Consider the following 21565-nt stretch of genomic DNA (forward strand, 5'->3'; position numbering starts at 1 on the left):
ATTGTTAGTGAAAGAGGGATTGATTGAATGATTGATGAGATAATTGAATTTTGAAGAGCAAGAATACTCTATATATACAGAGAATACAAAAAGGTATTTAGAAAATCTACCTAAAAATTTGCAGAAAATTTGGTAACAAACCAGTAAACAAATCAAATAAAAAGTAAATCTAACTCCTAACGGAGATTTAATTAGATACTAACTGACAACAATCTAAACAAATATGTGATCTTTAACAGTACTCTCAAAACCATATTAGCCCTAAGGAGCTAGTCTAGATAGTCTTGAAAATGAGAGTTCGAGATTTAACAGCCTAGATGTCCTAAGAACTTAATTAGCCTCTACGATGCTCAAGGAATCCTAAAAAAGCTTACTAGGCCTACTAGAAGTGTGAACGATATCACTAAAGTCTTTACCTCCTATTTTCTATAGTACGCCATTAGGCTATCAACGACCTAGGTTGAACTTGTAGCACCCCTAACAAGCAGTAGGTATACATGAGCTAGTATCGTCAAGGTGACTAGGTACCATCATGTGAAAATGCCTAGGGGTTTTCTAAACCCATCTTGAGAGGGAATGAGAGACCACACATGCAGACTCAGTACTTTCACACACGAGGTTTCTCCCCCAAACTTTCTAAATTTATTGTTCCTGTGGAAGGATCTCTAGTTAACCTTACACATAAATATTTCGATAGATGATGTCATATTGTTCTATGATATATGACGAGGTCGCACCTCCATCCAGGATACCAGTCATTCACTTACAAGACAATGTAAGTTGACTAAGTTGGAAGAACAAAAACGTTGGTCCACTTGTTACACCATCCAGTAGATCCATGCTGCCAAAAAAGGTGAACATCTTAGAGGTTAGTGACAAGTTAGAGAACTAATTGAAACTTCTAGACCTCCCTAGAAACTTAGATAATTGTAGAACCAATGCCTAAACTTCTTAGAATCCAAAGTAAACTCTGTGGTAGTTAATTAGGTGAAGGATGAGATTAGAGCCTACAATAGGTTGCTTACTAAGTATGTTTATACTCACCAAATTCTACTTTCCTTTTTAAGGTGACTGCTGACTACTGATCGAGGTGGGGGAGCGATCGAGAGTTGCATGGTCATGGAGGAGGATTGTCCCGGGTGTTAGTTTTACGTTTAGGGGTTGTGGTCCTTTGAAATTTAATAGCTAGTAGGCTTGGTAAGCTTTCTTAGTCTTTCTTGAGTATCGTGGTTGTTAAGTAGGTTCTTAATGTTGGAAAAAGGCTAGTGAAAGAGATACGAATAGATAAAATAGATCAAAGCTGACATGCTTTATTATTGTTTTCTAACTCCATGCTTAGATGGATACACAATCCCAGTATTTATAGCTTATACACTAGACTAGAAATAGTAAATCATGAAAATCTAGATAAATTCAACTTTACTAACAATCTCCTAAAATCTTGGTAGTTTGAATATTTGAATCATATCTCAACTACTTTAAATCATATCTTCATTTTGAATACTTTGAATCATATCTCAACACTCCACATTGATTCAAAGTTGCAGATGTCAAGTACAGAGCTTTTCTTTTGACAAGGCCTTCGTAAGTATGTCTGCTTTAACCCGTACCATGTCTGTCTCAGCTTGTATACCTTTGTTTCTTTGTCTTCCTCTATGAATCCCTTTGGCGGTGTTACATAAACCTCTTCTTGTAAATCTCCATCAAATTGATAAACAGGCCACAACAATGGGCTGCACGTCCCATGTAAATCTCCATAGAACTTTTTGTTTGGCAAGTCAACCATATCCCATGGAGACTGCATCTCTACTGCCATGGCTTTCTTCCAGTCTTCTTTTTCAGTTGCTTCTTCATAATTCATAGGGTCTAAAATAGTAAGAGCAAACTGACATGATGCATATATGTCAGTTAAAGATTTATACTTCCTTGGAGGTGTCTCATCTGAAAGTTCTTCAAGAGAAAAATTGCTGTTCAATGATGCTGAAGATGATGAATTTGACACACTGTGTTGCAGTGGATGCACTGGAGTTGACCCTTGTCTCTTCATTTGGGGAAACTTCAACTGTAATCTTTTGCTGCTCCTGTTCTTTACTCCAATCCCAACTCATGTTTTCATTAAATATTATATCCCTTCTAACTAAAATCTTTTCACGGATGGAGTTGTATAATTTATATGCCTTTGATTGAGTACAATAGCCAATGAAAATGCATTTTTCAGATTTTTCATCAAGCTTTTGACGAATTTGAGGATGTTTCAAAGCATAAGCAACACAACCAAAGATTCGTAAATGACTTACAGATGCTTTCCTTCCATGCCATGCTTCATAAGGAGTTCGATTCATAACTGTCTTTGTTGGTGAGATGTTTAATAGATAAAGAGATGTTGCTACGGCTTCTGCCCAAAATTGGTTTGGAAGTCTTCTTGCTTGTAACATACTTCTTGCCTTCTCCACAATAGTTCGATTTTTTCGTTCAGCGATTTCATTTTGTTCTGGAGTGTAGAGAGCTGTTAATTCCCTTTGGATGCCCTCTTCTTCACAAAACAGATTGAACTCGTCACCTCTGTCTGTGCGAAGAACTTTAATGTGACAGCCACTTAGGTTCTCCACCATAACTTTGAAAATCTGGTTGAAAAGTTTCTGATTTGTGTTGTAGGAAGTAAACCCAGCTCATGCGACTATAGTCATCAATGAATAATAAAAAGTATATACTCCCACCCAAGGACTTCGTTTGCATTGACCCACATAAATCAACATGAATTAGTTCTAGACAACGTGAAGCTCTTTTAGTTTTTCCAATCGGAAAAGACTTCCGAGTCTGCTTGCCATAAATGCATCCTTCACATAAATTAGTTGAGTCAATTCTTGGTTATCCGAAAACCATACCTTTATCCCTGAGTATTTTCAAGCCGTTCATATGAAGATGTCCATATCTGAGATGCCATAATGTTGAGTCATCTTTCATGCTAGCAGTAAGAGCAAAATCCTCCATGTTAGAAACATCAAGTGGAAACATCTTATTTGAAGTCATGGTAATTTGAACTTTATGGCCTGATTTCTTGTGTAATGACACATATGTTGTCATCAAATAGAACTGAATGTCCTCTGGTCATCAATTGTCCAACACTCAATAAATTGTACCTTAAATCAGGTACAAATTGAACATTATCTAATTGTTTTATCTTACCATGACTGTTTCGACTTTCACTTTACCTTTTCCTTCAACTTGCATCTTTTTTGTATTTCCAAGTTGCACCTTAATTTTTTGCGTCTCATCAAGCTCTTTGAATAAGGATTTGGTGCCTGTCATATGGTTCGAGCATCCGCTATTAACAAACCATAAGTAACATTTTTTCGGATTAGTATCCATGCACGCCATAAATAGCTTTTCTTCTTCTTCTTCATTATCTGCTGCAAAATTCATTCGTTGATTTTTATACCAACAATCAGATTTTGTGTGCCCATACCTTCTGCAATGGTAACATTGTATGACATTCCTTTGTTCATTGAATTGTCTCTGTCCATCACTTCTCCATCTACCCCTGTTATCACGACCACCATGGAAGCTGCGAAATCCTCCTCTTACACGACTTCTACCTGCTAAATGAATATTTTCTCTTTCGTTGCCTTCGTTGTTGGCTGTCTCCTTCACTTGTAGTGCCTTTTCTTCATTCCTTTCTGATGCTCTATTGATTCTTGACTCATGAGCCTGAAGCGATCCCATCAGTTCATCAAGAGAGAGTATTGATAGATCTTTAGCTTCTTCTATAGCAGCCACCACATGGTCGAACTTTGGAGTCAAACTTCTCAACACTTTTGCAGCAATTGTTTCGTCTGAAATTTTCTCTCCATAGGTACGCATCTGACTGACTATTGCCATTGCTCTTGACAAAAAATCAGCAATTGATTTGCCATTCGTCATGAGTAGAGTTTCAAAATCACGTCTTAGATATTGCAATTTCACTGCCATGACCTTTGAATCTCCTAGAAACTCCTTCTGTAGAATTGTCCATGCCTGCTTTGATGTGGTTGCTGCTGCAATTCGTGGAAAAATAGTCTCATGAACTGCTTGCTGAATAATAAATAGAGCCTTGACATCGTTTTTCTTGGTTTCTCTTAGTCTCTCATTTTCTTCTATTGTGGGTTCAAATAGATCAACGAACCCATGCTCCACCAAGTCCCATAACTTCTGCGATCTAAGCAAGGTCTTCATCTTGATGCTCCACCACTCATATTTCTCACCATTAAAGATTGATAACAACGGTACGGTGCAGAGGAAGAAAAACCAGCTACTGGCATTTTTGTTTTGTGAAAGAAAATAATCACTCACCCTTGTATTGAACGAACTTGGCTCTGATACCAAAAGTGTTGGAAAAGGGACAGTGAAAGAGATAGGAATAGAAAAAATAGATCAAAGCTGCAGTGCTTATTATTGTTTTCTCAATCCTTACTTACACAATCCCAGTATATAGCTTATGCACGGGAACAGAAATAGTAAATCAGGCAAATCTAGGTAAATTCAAATTTACTCACAATCCCCTAAAATCTCCTAAAATATTGTTAGTTTGAATATTTAAATCATATATCAACCACTCTAAATCATATTTCATTTTTGAATACTTTAAATCATATCTGAATATAAGGCATGTATTTGACTATCATTTATATTATGTAGTATGACACTCATTTTTTCTTTTCAAGATTTGTTCCACCATTTGATCAAGAGCATATTTAATAGATTATTGAACTTTCAAATTTGTGTTAATAACCAGCCAAAAGGAAGAGAACTTAAAACCCAAAGAATCCAATCTTCCTCCGACCAAAAATGTACATGCACGAAGCCCCAGGGTGTTAATAACAACCCTTCAGGCTCCTCCTCCAGTGTAACCGAGAAGGGTTTCTCTCGATTGTCTTCAACATCCTTTCTAAGGATCAATCCCCTCCTTTTCTCCTCTGTTCGTCCTCAGAATGAGGTATTTTCTGCTAATTTTACTGTTTCTTCACATGTTCCAGTCGTGCATTTGATTATCTTTAGCCATTTCTGATTCTGATTATTCGCCATTTGTTGCGCTTAGAACAATGTGACGTTTTATATTCTTTAAGTTGGAATGATGTTTTCTTTTTTCTGGACCGATGCTTGTAGATGATGTCGTCTGTAATATGTTTGAATGGTTGCAAGACTGGTAAATGTGGGTTGAAATGGATGGAGTTGGGGTTTTGATCGCCTTGGTAGAAGAAGGTAGTAGTCAAGTCATCACCATAGATTTTCTCGTGTATGCAGTAGCCGTAACCCGGAGGTTCTATGGGCTCAGCGTTCTGATAAGCTTTATCTCACTGTTGCTTTACCTGATGCCAAAGATATTTCTGTCAAGTGTGAACCTCACGGGGTTTCAGCTTCTCAGCGAAGGGGCTGCACGGCGCTATCTTTTGACTTCACTTTGGAACTCTTCGGGTCCATAGTGCCTCAGGTGAGCTACTCACTAACTTTTTGATGTGTCTATTATTGATCTTACACCATATCTTTTTGTTGAGCATTGTTGGGAGGGAGTCCCACATTAGCTAATTTAGGGAATGATCATGGGTTTATAAGTAAGGAATACATCTCTGGCCTTTTGGGGAGGTCCAAAACAAAGCCACGAGAGTTTATGCTCAAAGTGGACAGTATCATACCATCATGGAGAGTCGTGGTTCTTAGACTACTATATGGGATTTGAACTTTTTAACTTTTAAAAAAAGTGGCATCAATTCTGTGTTATTTTTAGAAGTCCTTTTGCTTAATGCTTATGCATCAGTTCTCTCTTTGCTTGATACAGGGCTGTAAAACTAAGGTTGGTTTGAGGAACATCATTTGCTCTGTACAAAAAGAACAGAAAGGGTGGTGGAAAAGACTGCTGAAAACAGAAGAAAAACGCTCCATACTTGAAGGTTGATTGGAGCAAATGGTGTGATGAGGATGAGTCAGACTGTAAGTTCTTACATATATCACATATGCTTTACTTAGGCATGTAGATGGAATATACAAAAAGGAGGAAACCCCAATTCTAAACCAAGTTAGATAAAAGCTTGTGAAAGGAGAAAAGAAGCATTTACACTAGCTTAGAGCATGAATGATACCCATTTCAAGAAACCTATAACAGGAAGAAGTTAGATAAAAGCTTTGTGGACCATATGTGCCATAAGAACACTCTAATCAGCTGAACCCATAAATTTTCATACCAGATAGGAAGATATTGGTTATGAGTTGCTCCCTTTTCCACTCAACAATTTGAGTTTTCAATCCTCCACATTTCAAAGATTTTGAATATTGTTGATGTTTTGTCGGTCCTTTGCTGCTACTTTAGAGTTTAAATACTTGAATTCTCCAACTTTAGTTGATATCCCAAGTTAAAAGCAATTATAGGGACTTTGAAATAATTTTATAATATTGGTTTATGAATAATTGTGACCATTTAAGTATTAGTCGTGTAATGACCCAACTTTTCAAATTGGACACTAGAGAATCGTTACTATAAATGTGCAAGATGTGGGCTTTTGAAAACAAGCAGAAGCTCAAGAAAAGCAAAAGGATTTAAACCCAATAAATTTATCAGAACTTCTTAATGTTTAAGATCTTGGGATCCCTAAACAATAAAACTAACTCAAGGGTAAATCAAACCTTTATTTTGAAAGAACCAAGAACTCTCAAGGTTTAAAGCAAGACCTCAATCACTAAGAACTTCTATGTTCTAAAGCAAAACTTCGATCTATCACCATCTTCATAGTCTCCCTAGATAAATGCCAATAGTATGAACCAAAACATCTCAATCAAGCAATATGAACTTTGAGAAGATGTGAAAAACAACTTAAGTTACAAATTTTGGGTAGATAATTGTAAGGGTTCGAATTTTATTTCTTTTAGATTCTATGTGGAGATTTTATTTTTGCTGCCAAAAATGAAAAGATATTATGCTATGCATTTATTTTTGCTGGAAAAGGTGCGTGATTTCCGACAAGAAAGTTATTACCTTAATGGAAATGTTATGAGACGCTTTATATTCCTATATTCAACCCTTCTCTTTCCTTGAAAAACGACTTTTGATCTCCAAACTCGTTTCTGTGTTCGAGGGTGTCTGAAAGAACGAAAAAAATTAAGAGCGTTAGAGGGGTAAGCGTGTGGGTTGGTTCGCGGGTTTTTCGGTGAGTTCTCGAAATCGATTAGCGTTGCTGTTTCGGAGGAAGAATCGAGTGGAAATAAGCATCGACGTCGGGATCGTTGCGTCGAAGAAGGTAGACCATTGAAATCGAAGGAGGAGGAGGCCATGTGATCGTCGCCGGAAACGGAGAAGAATGTGTCGTCGGCACATCATTGATTAGGGTTTTCGTGAGGTTTCGGGTGAAGGAGACGTGGAGTTGGGTCAGGTCATTCAGCCTCTGAACTAGCCCACAGACGAACGCGGGCCACGTGCATTTCTGCCCAACACAAACGTGTGCCTGCAGCTCTGCTCTCGGCTCTGCACGCGTACTCTCGGCTCAGCTTGGCGGGTACGTTGGCTTGGCTCCGTCAATTCCCGTGGCTCGGCTTGGCGGCTTAGTTGGTCGGCTTGGCGGCTTAGTTGGTTGGCTCGGCGGCTCGGCTTATCGGCTCGGTATCACTATAATATATCGATTCCAAGGTTTTCGGCCCTGCCGAAGTTGTTTTTGCCCTTATTTTTACTATTTGAGGTTAGTATGGTTCATAACCGTCAAAGTCAGATTGTGTTGGGAGTTTATTTTGATAAATAGCATGAGATTTAGCTAGGGTATGTTATGGAAGGTTACTAAATTTTTATGTGGTTACTATAGGACGTAATTAACCGTTGAAATTAGCTTGTTGTGAGTGACTGTGGTGAAGGCCATCGAGGCAAGTGACCTTACTGTTGGAGTTAGTTTACTACGTGTTGTATGATGATGCGTGCTCTGTGGCCCTTGCATGCACCATATTTGATGTGATATGACTATATGATGTATGAATTATGTGACTGTTTACACTATGAAAAGTTATGGGTTATGTTGACTATTGATTGTTTACGCTGTGAAAAGTTATGGATGATGTTGACTGTTGACTATGTATGCTATGAAAAGATAGTTGATCTGCTAGTATTATATGCCATGAAAATGTTGATCGATGCCATGGATACACGTAGTATTATCGAGTCATATCATGAAATGTTTATGGAAATGAAATGTATTTTCATGTTATGTAATATGTCATGTAATGTAAGTTATGTGATATGCCATGTAATATAAGAAACGTATATGTGATGTTAGCAATGCTTATGTAATGCCATGTTAGGTATGTTAAGGGACTCATGCATATATGTATGTCACTTGTATTGGGATACTTCCCTTTATGTTACGAAAGAATGAAATACGATATTTATGTTCGCCATGATATCATGCCAGCCCTTTTCTGTTCTGTGGTGTATGGCAACGTGTAATACGTTGTGCCCGACCAAGCTAGGCCTAAGAGTATGTATACGGGCCTGCTTGGTGGGTCCATGTGCGCGTACATGGGCCGTGTGTGAAGGAGTACCACACATCCAACCCTACCTGAAATAGAAAAGCGCCCAAGGCCATGTAAAGTTTATGAAAAATTAGGACCTGCTCATATGTTGCATGTGTTTGCATTTCTAGCCCTAACAGTGGGGTGACTTACTGAGTATTTCATAAAATACTTAAGTCACGTGCTACCTACATTTTTCAAGTAAAGGTAAGGCGCCAATGTACGGTTGACGGTGGAGCTTAGGATACCATGTGTCACGACCCGATTTTCGAGGCTTCGAAAATCAGACCGTGACCCAAAAAACGAAATCGAAAACAAACAAAAAGAAAAGAAAAGAAAATAAGAGTAAAAGATAAAAATATCATTCAATTAAAACAGAGAAAATAGAAGTTTTGTTTCGAAAATATTACAAAGGGAATTACAAATATAAAATGAAATACAAAAGATTCCAAAAGATTGAAAAGGGACTGATGCTCTGGAACGACCTCCTCTGTGACTGCACAGCTCTCAAATGCTCCTCCACCTCGACCGGTACCTGGAAAAAAAAAAAAAAAGAGAAAGGAATGAGTATAAAAATTATACTCAGTAAACTACCTACTTGTAGGCTCTCATCGCATCCTAAGCTTAACAGATTTTCACGGACTTCTCTTTGGCTCTAGGACATCTGGTTCTAGTCGTAGCTCTTTAGGGCTTGCCCCTTGGAACTTGCCCCTTGGGGCTTCTTTGGTTCTTCGTCCTTTCATTTATACCTTAAGAGTTCCCTTATGCTAACTTGTGTTTGACTGGTGCCTTGCGAGTAGCTACCTTGGCATGGCTATGAGACTACCTGGTGTCTTACCTAGGAAGTGAGCTGTAACTCCCTAGTCCCATGGTAATCCTCCTGTTTTGGGGAGGGCTACCTCCCCCTATCCCATCCAGCTAAATAGTCAATTACGACGTGGGTCTCCTGCTTCCCATGCTAAAACGACTATCGAGCAGTCGAGTCCTGATCAGGAACCCGCTGGTCCCCCACGAAGCTATAACACCAATCACACACAAGTAATCTAAGAGTACTCTAGAGGTGGTTCGTACGCCGTGGTAGTTTGTTAGGCTCCTAGGGGAGAGGTTAGGTCTATACTTTAGTGACTTGTCACTCTAACCACAAATTCCTCGACTTTATCATAAATGTGGGTCATGGAAATTAACTGAGTGTGCACACAAGTATCATTTAGCATCATCATACATAATTCATGCAAAGTAAACATGCTCAACGGGGTGATAACATCAATCAAGTTTCCGGAGCGCAGAGTTCACAAGTTTCCATCCTCCTTTCAGCATGAATTAAACATATACATACAAAGCGGAAGCTTAAAACATAATAGCAACACTCAGATAATTCTCATAATACTTCACATAATACATCCAGATTCTTAACAATCAAATTACCTACCTTCAATCACGGAAAGCTACCACCTAAGGTAATTAAACTAGCATGCATGCATAACCAAGCGACTCCTACAAGTATTTCTTTCTAAAGTTTCGTGTGGTGACTTACATGATTGACGCGTGTTCTTCGTTTAGCGTTTCTACACCAAAAGCGTGTCCACAAATACTGATTTTCCCCATTTAGGTCCTATTTCATATAAAAATAGGGTTAGAGTTGGAATCGAGAGGAAAATCGGGCAAACAGAAGTCGAACGGGCTGAAAACAACACCTCACGTGCTCACACGCGCCTGGGAAAGTGCTACACGCGCATGGCCACGCGCACATACGGACACGCATGAGGGAGGGAAGACGCGCGTTGAGGTATTGCCACATGGCTCCCTCTGAACGGTTAGCCGAGGTCGAGGTCGTTGGTTCAAAACCGAAAGGACGTGCTGGAAGTCTGAATTCTTTTATGCTGACGCGTGGCAACGAGAAGCCAGGTCGGTGGTTTGGGTTGCGGGCGGGCCATCGGGTCGTGGACTCGGGTAGCAGGCCGCTGGCCTTTGAATCCTGCCCGACGCGAAGTATTTCTTTGATTTTCTTCGCCATGGATGCTTGACACATGGCCCTTCTTCTCCGGCAATGCGCAGCGCCCTTCTATGCAATTGAGGCATTCTCTTGAAGGCCCAAAATGAAGAGCCAAACACAAAAGGAGACGGCGGCGCGAAAGACAATAGCGATAGTCTTGAGGCGGTAGAAACTGTTAGAAATGAGGTGATACGCAGTGGATTTGGCGAAATAGCGATATCGGAGACGAGAAAATTGAAGGACTTTCGATTGAACACGCGATCGGCGAACGAGCCAAGGAAACTGCCGGATCATCAGGAGGAGAATAGAGATTCAAAGCAACAACCTAAATCTACCATGGATAAATCTGTGGAGAAGTCTCAGTTGCAGACGTTGAAATCGTTGAACGAGCACCTTTTGAAGGAGACACACGAGAAGAGAAAGGAGTTTGGAGCTCTAGTTCAGGCTAAAGAGGATTTAGAGCTCGACTTGAAGAAGAATGCCGACTAAAAGAAACAGAGTCAAATGGATGAAGTGGGAGATATGATTTAGGTTAGTTGAGAGTGAGAGTTCGAAGAATGTGGAGATTGAGAATGATGGGCTTGTGTTGAAAGTTGAGGAAGAAAGGGAGAAATGGATGAAGGTTTGTTGTGAGAGGGACGGAGTTAAGGCTGATTTTGATGGATTGTTTGAGGAAACGGGAGATTTGAGAAAGAAAATGATTGAAATGGAGAAGAATGAGAGAAGGGCTTTTGGAGAGACGATTTGGAGGTGAAATGCAAGAAGTTGTCAGATGAAAAGATGAGAGTGAGATTATGAATGTGAATTTGTTAGAAGAAATTTGTTAGGAGGTTATTTGATGAATCTGGTAGAGTTATGGAAGATTTAAGAGAAAAGTTGATTAAAAATTTAAGAGAAAAGTTGATTAAAAAATGAAGGAGAAAGAGGTAGAGAAGTTAACTCAACAGAGAGAATGACTTGACGTGAACCTGAATCAAATCCAACAGGAGGCAGTGAATTTACGACACACGATTGAGACACTCACTCGTGATAAAGTCGAACTAGAGGAAGAAAAAATGTTAGCTGTAATGTCGCTGTGGACTTGCGAAGGGAATTGAGTAAACTGAACGAAGCCATGATGTCTGAGAACGGGAGAAATGAAAGTTGGTGTCTTAGATGGGCTGTCCTCGAGAAGATCCAAATGAAGTCTCATCAGAGGAGGACAACCATAGTTTGCCGCTCGAGGACAAGAACTGAAAATTGAAGAAATCACGACTGAGCTCAAGAAAACAAACACGACGCAGGTGGAACCATTGAATAGAACATTTAAGTTTATGGGGTAGTTTTATTAGGAATAAACTTAAATGAAGAAAAAAAAAAAAAGGAAAAAATGTAGTTAATATTGTGAGGGTTTAAACATTCCCAAAAAGTTAATATTTATTTTAGGAAGGAGTAGTTTTATGAGTTAGAAAGCGGATTTTGATGGCTATTTTTAGCTTTAGAAAACTTATAAATTCGTTTTATTTTCGGATTGTAATTGCAAAGCAAGTCGAGAACAAGAGTTACAGAGCAAAAAAAAAAAAAAAAAAGAAAGAAAGAAAACTCTCTGTTTCCTTGTCTCCCTTTCTCAACATTTCATTCACAGCTTCTCGTGAGAGTTATTTAAACAAGTTGGTTTAAGAGCGAACGTATTTCAACACAGGCATCAACATAGGCACGTTTGAAACGAAAGAGGATAAGAGAAATATAATAAGAATGAATTGGTGGAACAATACTAGGGCACCATTGAAACCAAAGAGAAGAAGAGAAATATAATAAGAATGAATTGCTGAACAATACTAAAATGCTGGAAGAATACTGGAAAAGAGAATGAAATGAAATGCTGGAAGAATATTAGGAAAAGAGAGAGAATGAAATGAATTGCTTTCATGAAATGCTTGAAGAATACTAAAAAAAGAGAATGAAATGAATAGGAAAAGAGAATGAAATGAAGTGCATGAAGAAAACTAGAAAAAGAAAATGAAATAAATTGCTTCAAGAATACTAACAAAAGAGTGCTTCAAGAATATTAGGAAAAGAGAATGAAATGAATTACTTCAAAAATACTAGAAAGAGAGAATGAAATGAATTGCATGAAGGATACTGGAAAACAGAATGAAATGAATTGTTTGAAGAATACTAAGAGAAGAGAAAGGAGTCAATTTAGAATAAATAAAACAAGGCAATTTAGAATAAATAAAACAAGGCAATTTTGATACATCGGTTGCATTCATATTATCACCTATATAAAAATAATTTTAAAAAATTTAATTTGTATGACCTACAATCATAAAACAATTACTACCTATTAGTTGTAGATTACAAGTATCAAACCCTCTGTTGCATTCATATTATCACCTATAAATATGTAAAACGATATGCAATAAATCAATTCCAAATTATCACCTATAAATATGTAAAACGATATGCAATAAATCAATTCCAAAGTTACAACATTCAACTGCCTAAAAAATTAAAACTATCCAACCCTCTATTTCATTCTTAATTCCTGCAAAAGAAAAATAACATATTGAAAATTAATATCGTTTTTAAGATTGTTTTTGGAGAAAACATATTGTAACTTCAAATATTTTACTTGCATTGAAAATAATTATTCTTGCACGCCATGGGTAGAGCTTGAGGGTCTTAAATCATCTGAAAAATAAAATATAAATTGTGATGTAACCATATATAATACATCTTAACAAATGAACAATAAATAGATTTGGAGTTACTTGTTTCAATCTTAAAACAAATCTCCAAATCTTCAAGTTGTTGAGAAATATCTAACAATACTAATTTTATACGATCCAATTTTGTGTACATATCAGAGCTTCCACTGTTTTAGATGTCAAAGAACTCCTACAAGAATCAAGAATCCTCTTACCCGTACTAAATGCTGATTTAGAAGATATAGTCGAAAATGGCCAAAACATCTTGGGCAATTTTCAATAAAACTTTATATTTAAACTCATTTGCTTCCCACCATGCCAAAACATCAAAATTATCATCAAGTTATTTACTAGGGTCAGATAAATATTGATTCACATCATTCTTAAACTCGAGTGAATTTTGCTCTTCTATTCTTCGTTTGTATCTTGATAATACTAATATTGAACCACTCAAATTCACTTCATCAAGTGTGTCCATCTCCATACTCATGGACTTAGAAGTGAGTCTTGATTCAAATCGATGATGATCTTGAGCATTATCATAAAACTTGTAGTAATCATACAAACGAATTAAATAATTCTTTATGTCATCCACCATCACTTTAGCCATAGCATCTTCATAAATATTCGAAAAGCAAAATGACATGTAATCCAATTCGTAACGAGGATCGAGTACCACTGCTATGAATATCAACTTATTAATTCTTTCCACTGAGCCCCAATATTTGTTATACTTAACTTTCATATTTGAACTCAGGTTACTTAAAACAGAGTTCACATTTGTACTCCACTGAATTAAAAATTCTCGAATACCCCAAAGTTCATGAAAATAAGAATTAGAAGTCACGTGTAAAGAACCACTTATCTTCGTAGTGACATCATAGAAAACTTCAAAAACTTTACAAACACTGAAACATTTTTTCAATCATCCATGGTTGGTGGCCCTATTCTTTTGTTTCCATGATTCTCTCTTTGAAGTAATCAACATAATCTAATTCTTCTTCCTCTAATACTTTGAAAGCTTTTTTCAAATTTCAAGATAGGATCAAGCATCAAATAAGTGGAATTATATTGAGTGGCCACATCCAAACAAACAAGTGCTTTACATTTAATTTTTTCTTGTTCAACACGATCTTTAAATTTTGTCAATCTTTTGGGGGATGATCTAACATACCTCACGGCATTGCGAACACTAGAAATGGAGTCATGCATTTCTTTAAGCCCTTCATTCACAATCAAATTAATTATGTGAGCACAACACCTCATGTGTAATATTTCTCCATCTACGACAAGTGAATTCCAACTTCTAAGCCTTCTCATAATATATGAAATAACTGTCATTGGAACTTCATTATCGACTGTAATAGACAAAACCTTATCGATTCTCCATTCCAATAAATAACTCTCAATAATCTTGCCAATAGTCTCTCCTTTGTGGTTAGCAACTTGACAAAAGTTGAGAATTCTTTTATACAAATTTCGTTCTGAATCAATAAAATATGCGGTGATTACCATGTAATTAATGTTTTGCAACGAAGTCCATGTGTTGGTGGTAAGACAAACCCTCTTGTAATGACTAACTAAAACTTCTTTTTTCTTCTAAATAGAGCTGAAATATATATGTAGCAATCGTTACTCTTGACCGAGGGTCAAACTTAGGACATGCAATCCTACAAAACAATTTGAAACTCTCATTCTCTACAAACTTTAATGACAACTCATCCATAATTATCATCCTGGCACATGTTACTCTACATCTTGTTTGACTAAATAAGACTAAATAATGAAGCAACAATATTACTGCCACCCTTTCCATCTATTGAACGTTGAAAACTTTCAACTTAGAGGGTTTGTTCTTTGTCCTCCACCTTATATGTGTACTTTCTACACTGATTTTTTAACTGCTTCCATAACATGCAGTTTCACAAGAATTAGTATCACAAGCATGCTCCTTAGAACAATAGTTGCACTTGTAACTCTCATTATTATTATTGTTCTCTACTCTTGTAAAGTGATCCCACACGGTTGATTTACTGGGTTTCTTCTTCTTAAATTCAGATTGTGCAGCCAATGGTGGCTTCGATGCATTATAATTACTCGAGCTACTTATGCATCAAAGTTAAAATATACAAGAGTCTTTGCGAGGGGATATAACAAAAAGAGAAAAAGCTTATCCGTTATGGCGTTCCAGGAGACTAAAGAGAGAAAGACGGCGCGCGAGAGAAACAAAACAAAGAACGCAAGAGAATGCTATTGAGATCATATTCCTCGCGAGAGACTTAGTGTCGAGAGAAATTTGTATTTTTGCTGAAAGTTTGTATTTTGACGGTGAGGCTGTGAAAGAGAGAAAAAAGAGGTGAGGAAGAGAGAAAAAGGAGGTGAGGTTGTGAGAGAAGAGGCTGAAACAAAAGTTTGTATAGTTGATAGAGAGGGAGAGAGAGAAGGAGAGAGAGAAGAGGGAGATAGAATTAGAGAAGAGAATAACCAAACAAAGAGAGAAAGGTAGAGAGGAGAGTGAAGCAGACACATGACAGAATGTAGAGAGCAAAGAGGGAGGGTGCCGCCGAGGAGGGAGAGCAAAGAGGGAGGGTGCCGGAGGGTGCCGCCGGGAGAGAGAGAGCAGCTATTTAAAATTTCTTTACACTAATTAGGTAATTATTGGAGATTGTGGTTGACCCAATCATTTTCTTTTGGAACTCGAATCCAACCCAATCCAGATCAAGTTCAAAAAATGGACCCAACCCAAACTCGAAATCCAACACAACCCAACCCAACCTTTATATTTCGGGTTGGGTTCTCGGATTTTCGAATTAGGTGTACACTCCTACATACAACTACTAGAAGACACACCACATGCACCAATTGAAACCAAAGAGAATAAAGAAAAATAATAATAAGAATGAATTGGTAAGAAGAGAATAAAATTAATCGTTTGAAGAATACTAGAGGATGGAGTTTAGGTTGCTCGCAAGCAGAGGATAAGAAAGAGAAGAGAATTGAATGAATTGTTTGAAGAATCCTAGGAGAAGAGGATGAAGTCTAGGTTGGAGGAGAAGAGGATGAAGTCTAGGTTGGGCTCCAATGAACCAAGAAGGAGAATATGTGAGGGGCATTGTTGACCTAAAAATAGACGCTAAGCTGGAATGAACAAAGAAAAGAGAATATGTGAGTGGCGTTGTTGACCTAAAATAGGTATTTGAAAGGAGGGGTGTGTTATACCTAACAATAATCCCTATTTGACAGCATGAGAATGAGAGCCTATTTGAGAGCATGAGAATGAGAGCTTGTGAAAAATTAAATTTCTTTAATTTGGATCCGGCCACCCCTCTTTTTCTATTTTTTTTAATAGTTTTTTATTTGAAAATTTATCTTCAAATACTATAAAAAAAATATTCTTTCTCCTACTATAATTGTTCATATTAGGTTAGAAGATAAGAATTATATTAATTTCATTTTACTTATAGAAAACAATAATTCAATAATATAAATGTATGTGAAACTCTTTGTTCTTGTTCTAACTTTAGTAATTATAATGCATGGAAACTACCAATCGTTTAATACTAATTCTTATGGAACTAGCACGTGGTAGAAACACTTAAAAATCAGTGTAGAAAGTACCCATATAAGATGGAAGACAAAAGACAAATCACAAAGTTTTCAACCTTCCATAGATAAAAATGGTGGTAGTAATATTGTTATTTCATTATTTAGTTAAATAACATGTGCCAAGATGATAATAATGGACGAGTGTCATTTTATTTTGTAGAGAATGAGAGTTTTCGATTGTTAGTTCTGCATGTCATAAGTTTATTCCTCCCTCAAAAGTAACATTGCTAGAAATATATTTCAACTCTATCGGTAAGAAAAAAAAAAAAGATAAAAGATTTTCTAGTGAGTTATTCCAAGAGGGGTTTTTCTTATTATTGATACCTCGACTTGGCCGCAAAACATTAACTACATGATAGTCACTTTATTAACAACTTTTGTGAAGTGTTAATTGCACAAGAGAGGCTATTAGCAATACTATTGAGAGTTGTTCATTGGTGAGAATTGGTCATTAGAATGAGAGATAAATAAAGTTTGTTTATTACAGTTGATAATGTAAGTTCCATGATATAGTTATTTCGTATATTATGAGAAGGCTTAGAGGTTGGAATTCACTTATTGGTCAAATATTACACATGAGGTGTTGTTGAGTCCATATAATTAAGTTGATTGTGAATGACGGGCTTAAACAAATGTATTCCTTCATTTCTAGTGTTTGCAATGCAATGAGGTATCTTAGACCATCTCCCAATAGATTGACAAAATTGTAAAAGAAGAAGAACTAGATTATGTTGAGTACTTCAAAGATGGGGATCACGGAAACAAAAAAAATAAAGTCACCAACCATGGATGATTGAAAAAACGTTGCACTAACCAAAGACAAATGGTTCTTTATAATGTGACTCATAATTCTTATTTTCATGAACTCTAGGTATTTAATAGCTTCTAATTGAGTAGAATACGAATGTGAACTCTGTTTTAAGAACTATGACTTCAAGCATAAAAATGATTTGATTCATTTGTATGATTACTACAAGTTTTATGATAATGCTCAAGATCATCAAATCTCAATCAAGACTGCTTGACATCATCTTGATGGCATTCTACATGCCTTTGCTTTTTATCGTTATCTCATCTCTTTTGATGACAACATTTATTTCAACATTCTTGCTCGGATAAAAAATCTTGATTCTGACTCTCAATCGAACCACATCCAAATAAATAATTGAAGTAGAAAAAATGAAATAAATAACATGATAAGTATATATTTTATAAGTTTGAAATGCTAAGTAAGTTCCTAAATTGCCTTGCGGAAAAAAAAAGAAAATATATATCGATGTAAAATAAACAAAAAAGAAAAATAAGTAAACCCTACGCCCCGTTTCCATCCTCCTCTCCCAGTTTTGCTTTCCTGCTCGTCCGTTGTTGCCGCAGTCGCCCGTCCGATTCGCACGGCAACCAGGTTTTTTTTTTGTCCCTTCATCTCTCTTAACTTCCGACTTCCGCCACGCCAATTCCGCCTTCTGTTACCAAATGAAATTTCAGAATTAGGAACCGTGCCATGTTAATATCTTGCAATTTTAGTAGTTTTGGGTCGTTATTTCTCAATGTATTATGTAATTGGAGTACCATTTCCATTCCCTGAACGATGAGTTTTGATATTTGATTAGGAGTTTTCTGATGGAGGCTACGGATTGGGAAATATCTTCAGGAGGGGCTAGTGATGATGACGATAATTTCGAACAAGACATAAAAGAAGAAGAAGAATGTCTTTGTTCATCCGGGAACATGCGAAAGTTGCAATTCAGGTGGAGGATTTCAAGAATTTAGACTCCTCCGAATCCTTCAATAGAATGATGCTGTTTTCTTAGTGTTAAGCGTGTGTTTCAATCTTTTTGCTCTGTTCTAGGAAGCATGCTTCAACTGCTCGATGGAGTGATGAAATGGGAATGGCGGAAGTTTTGGAGAACAAGGGTAGCCTTTGGACGACATCTGGCATTGTACGTTGTGGCAAGATTTATTGTTCCATTGAGGAAACTTTGTAGGTTAACTATGGTTTATTATCCGTATCGTTTTTGATGTTGATCACAACATTTTTTTTTTGGGAGTTCTTACCAAAAAATAAAACAACATTTTTTGGGGAGTTATTCTCTTCCACATTGTTTTAGTGTGATTCCTATAACATACTGTAATATAGTGAAAAAGAAATGAAAATGGAAGTTTTTCTGTCATTTTTTTGTTGCTTTATAGTCGTCTTTTGGGAGCCTTATTTAGAACATTACATTAGAAATAAAGGGAAGAAACTCAAGCTTACAGTATGCAGGAGGAAGCACTAGTAGTAGCCTTTTGTGTTTTGGTAAAGAAAGGAAATCATCATTGTTTAAGTACTAATTCTTTTTCTAGCATCAATGAAATTTTTATTAAGCTTATTTGTGTTCGTATATATGATTTTATCACTTACTCTTCTTTTCTATCGTTTTACATTCACTTGGGCAATGTTTCTTTAATGTGTCTCTTATTTTTATAAAGTTAGAAGCGTGTTGCCTTAAATTGTGTTTTGTGCTCTGTAAATGTTGCTAGTAGTATGAACTTGGCGCTAAAATAGAGTTTTACAAGCAGAAAATAGCCTTTTACTTCTTTTTTTTTTTTTTTTTTTTTGGTTTTTTAAATAGAAATATTTAGGATTGTGTTCATTTTTTAGTCATTCGGATGACAACTTTTAAGCATGCTATCAAACATTCCTTTCTATATGTTCAGATTTCTTATTGAAGTTGGGGCTTTACATCTTCTGGATCATGATAATTCAAGTCTTTCTCTGAAAGATGTATACAAGAAGGTAGCTGAAGGAAAAAGTGAATGCATTTGGGAGCAGTTTGAGGTTTATAGGCACCTCAAATCCCTTGGTTATATTGTTGGAAAGCATAAAGTTCCATGGTCTGTGAAGGGTGCTAGGAATGGCGGCAATATTTCTTCTCGAAGTTCTATTGAAAACAAAGGATCAACAGATTTTGGATCAGAAGACGAGAAGTCGATCTGTGAACTTATAGATGCCATTCAGCTCAATGAAGTGACACCCATTTTTGATGTTTATCTTCCACATAGCAAGTTTAGAAAGTCCTCTCCTGGTGATCCAAATTTTATGGTCTGTTTGACTAGGTAAGTTCACTTGTCAAAAATCCATGTAACTTGCTTATTGTTCTGTGTCTGGTTGGGTTATATTATTATTTCTTTTCATGTTTGTTCTTGTAAACTTCTAGGCAAGGCATAGCTAAAAAAAAAAAAAAAGAATTGCACCTGACTTACTTTTTGATAATTTGCTTAATCTAAATGTCAATAATGGCAACACCAACACCAACTAGAGGACAATAGTTTTGACCCTAAGATAGTATGTGCACTACAACTTGTGTGCAAATATTTGTAAACTACACTTATTGTGTATTTTGGTATTCCTTTTGAAAAAGGAAGGTATGGAAGCAGTTTTTCTATAAGGACTTTTAGAAGAAATGTCAAACACTTTCAGAAGGAATGTCAAACATACACTTTTCAGTCATCCATAAGGACTTTTAGAAGGAATGTCAAACACACTTAGATTGGTACCATTTCTATGGCTGTGAAATTGTTTACTCAATATATCAGCGTCATTTTTAGCCGTCTCTGATATTTAGTTTCATTCTGGAAATAACACCAATATGAGGTCAAGAATAGGCTGTGCCTTCTTTAAATAACACCATTATCAGGTCTATAATAGGCTTCAACTTGTGTCGTTTCTTTCTTTTGCGAAAGTCTATGCATTACTTAGTTTCGAGTTTATCCTATCCTTTAATTACTGTCCTATAAATCTTTTTTTATAGGGGATATCCACCTCCAAAAACAGATATTGAAGTTATTGAAAGAAAGTCAGGAGGTATACCAATGAAATATTGTCATGTTGAACATGGACGTGTCTGTTTCTTTTCATTTGACAAGGTGGAGCTGCCCGTCTTACCTTGACAATGTTGTGGATTAGTCATGGTCAACTAGTATATTAGGGCATACCTCTGGAGCTCAGACTCTGCTATTCAAAGATTTGTGATTTGAATCCTATTTTATGATTTCAGATTTGTGTAGGAATAGAAAGAATACAGATTAGGAGAGTTTGGTGGCAATTTGATAACTTGACATGTACTTATTTTTAAATCTCATTTTATGCGTTTCTAATATTTTCAGATTTGAAATTGGAATATAATTGATAACATGAGATCAATATTAATGAAAAAATGAGTCCCTTGCTCTTTGGGACAGAAAGCCGTGGGCTTTTCACCTTTGGAGTCATGAACGGAGTGGGTTTCTCCTTGCCTTCTTATTCCTTGTATACAGCCCCATTTGTTTTAGCATCTTGCAGCTATTTAGATACAAGTTGACTATAGGAACAATTATGTTGGATAGGGCAGATTGAAGGAAAGACAAATGCCTGGTTGTTTTCTTAGGGATTAATAAAACCAGTTTAAGAAGTTTCTTCATTATATTTTCACAGAAAAAATAACTTCCCCACTTCTTGAAAACACTAACAAATTTCCTCAACTTTCTCCTCAATTTTATGACCGATAACATTTCTCTGGAACAAAACACTACCCATCTCCCTAAACTTGTTCCATAAATTGACAACTAGTAGCTTCTTTATGAAGTCAAGGTGAGTGGCTCACAATCTCCCCGTAAGCTTCACTTTACTCGAGATTCTTCATTTCGAGCGCTTCACTTTACTCGAGATTCTTCATTTCGAGCGACTCTTGCATTTCTGCAACTCAGTCTTCTTTCAACCCTGGTTTTCAGCCATACA

At 36.6% G+C, this 21565-nt stretch overlaps 1 protein-coding gene and 1 pseudogene across 2 annotated transcripts; both read left to right on the plus strand.

The window, feature by feature from the left end:
• Positions 1–5167: 5167 nt before the first annotated feature.
• On the plus strand, positions 5168–8014 carry LOC111800105 (co-chaperone protein p23-2 pseudogene; annotated as a pseudogene). The gene is made up of 3 exons (XR_015422170.1): positions 5168–5182; positions 5246–5467; positions 5813–8014. The product of XR_015422170.1 is annotated as a co-chaperone protein p23-2 pseudogene (transcript).
• A 10057-nt stretch (positions 8015–18071) lies between these two features.
• LOC111799631 (tRNA-splicing endonuclease subunit) lies at positions 18072–20963 on the plus strand. Its single transcript, XM_023683050.2, has 5 exons — positions 18072–18211; positions 18420–18557; positions 18659–18790; positions 19507–19905; positions 20601–20963. The coding sequence occupies exons 2-5, from the start codon at positions 18430–18432 to the stop codon at positions 20737–20739; spliced, it is 798 nt and encodes a 265-aa protein (XP_023538818.2). The 5' UTR covers positions 18072–18211; positions 18420–18429; the 3' UTR covers positions 20740–20963.
• The last annotated feature ends 602 nt before the right edge of the window (positions 20964–21565 follow it).

This window comes from Cucurbita pepo, chromosome 8 (assembly GCF_057944985.1).
Source record: "Cucurbita pepo subsp. pepo isolate OVF chromosome 8, ASM5794498v1, whole genome shotgun sequence".
Classification (NCBI taxonomy): domain Eukaryota; kingdom Viridiplantae; phylum Streptophyta; class Magnoliopsida; order Cucurbitales; family Cucurbitaceae; genus Cucurbita; species Cucurbita pepo.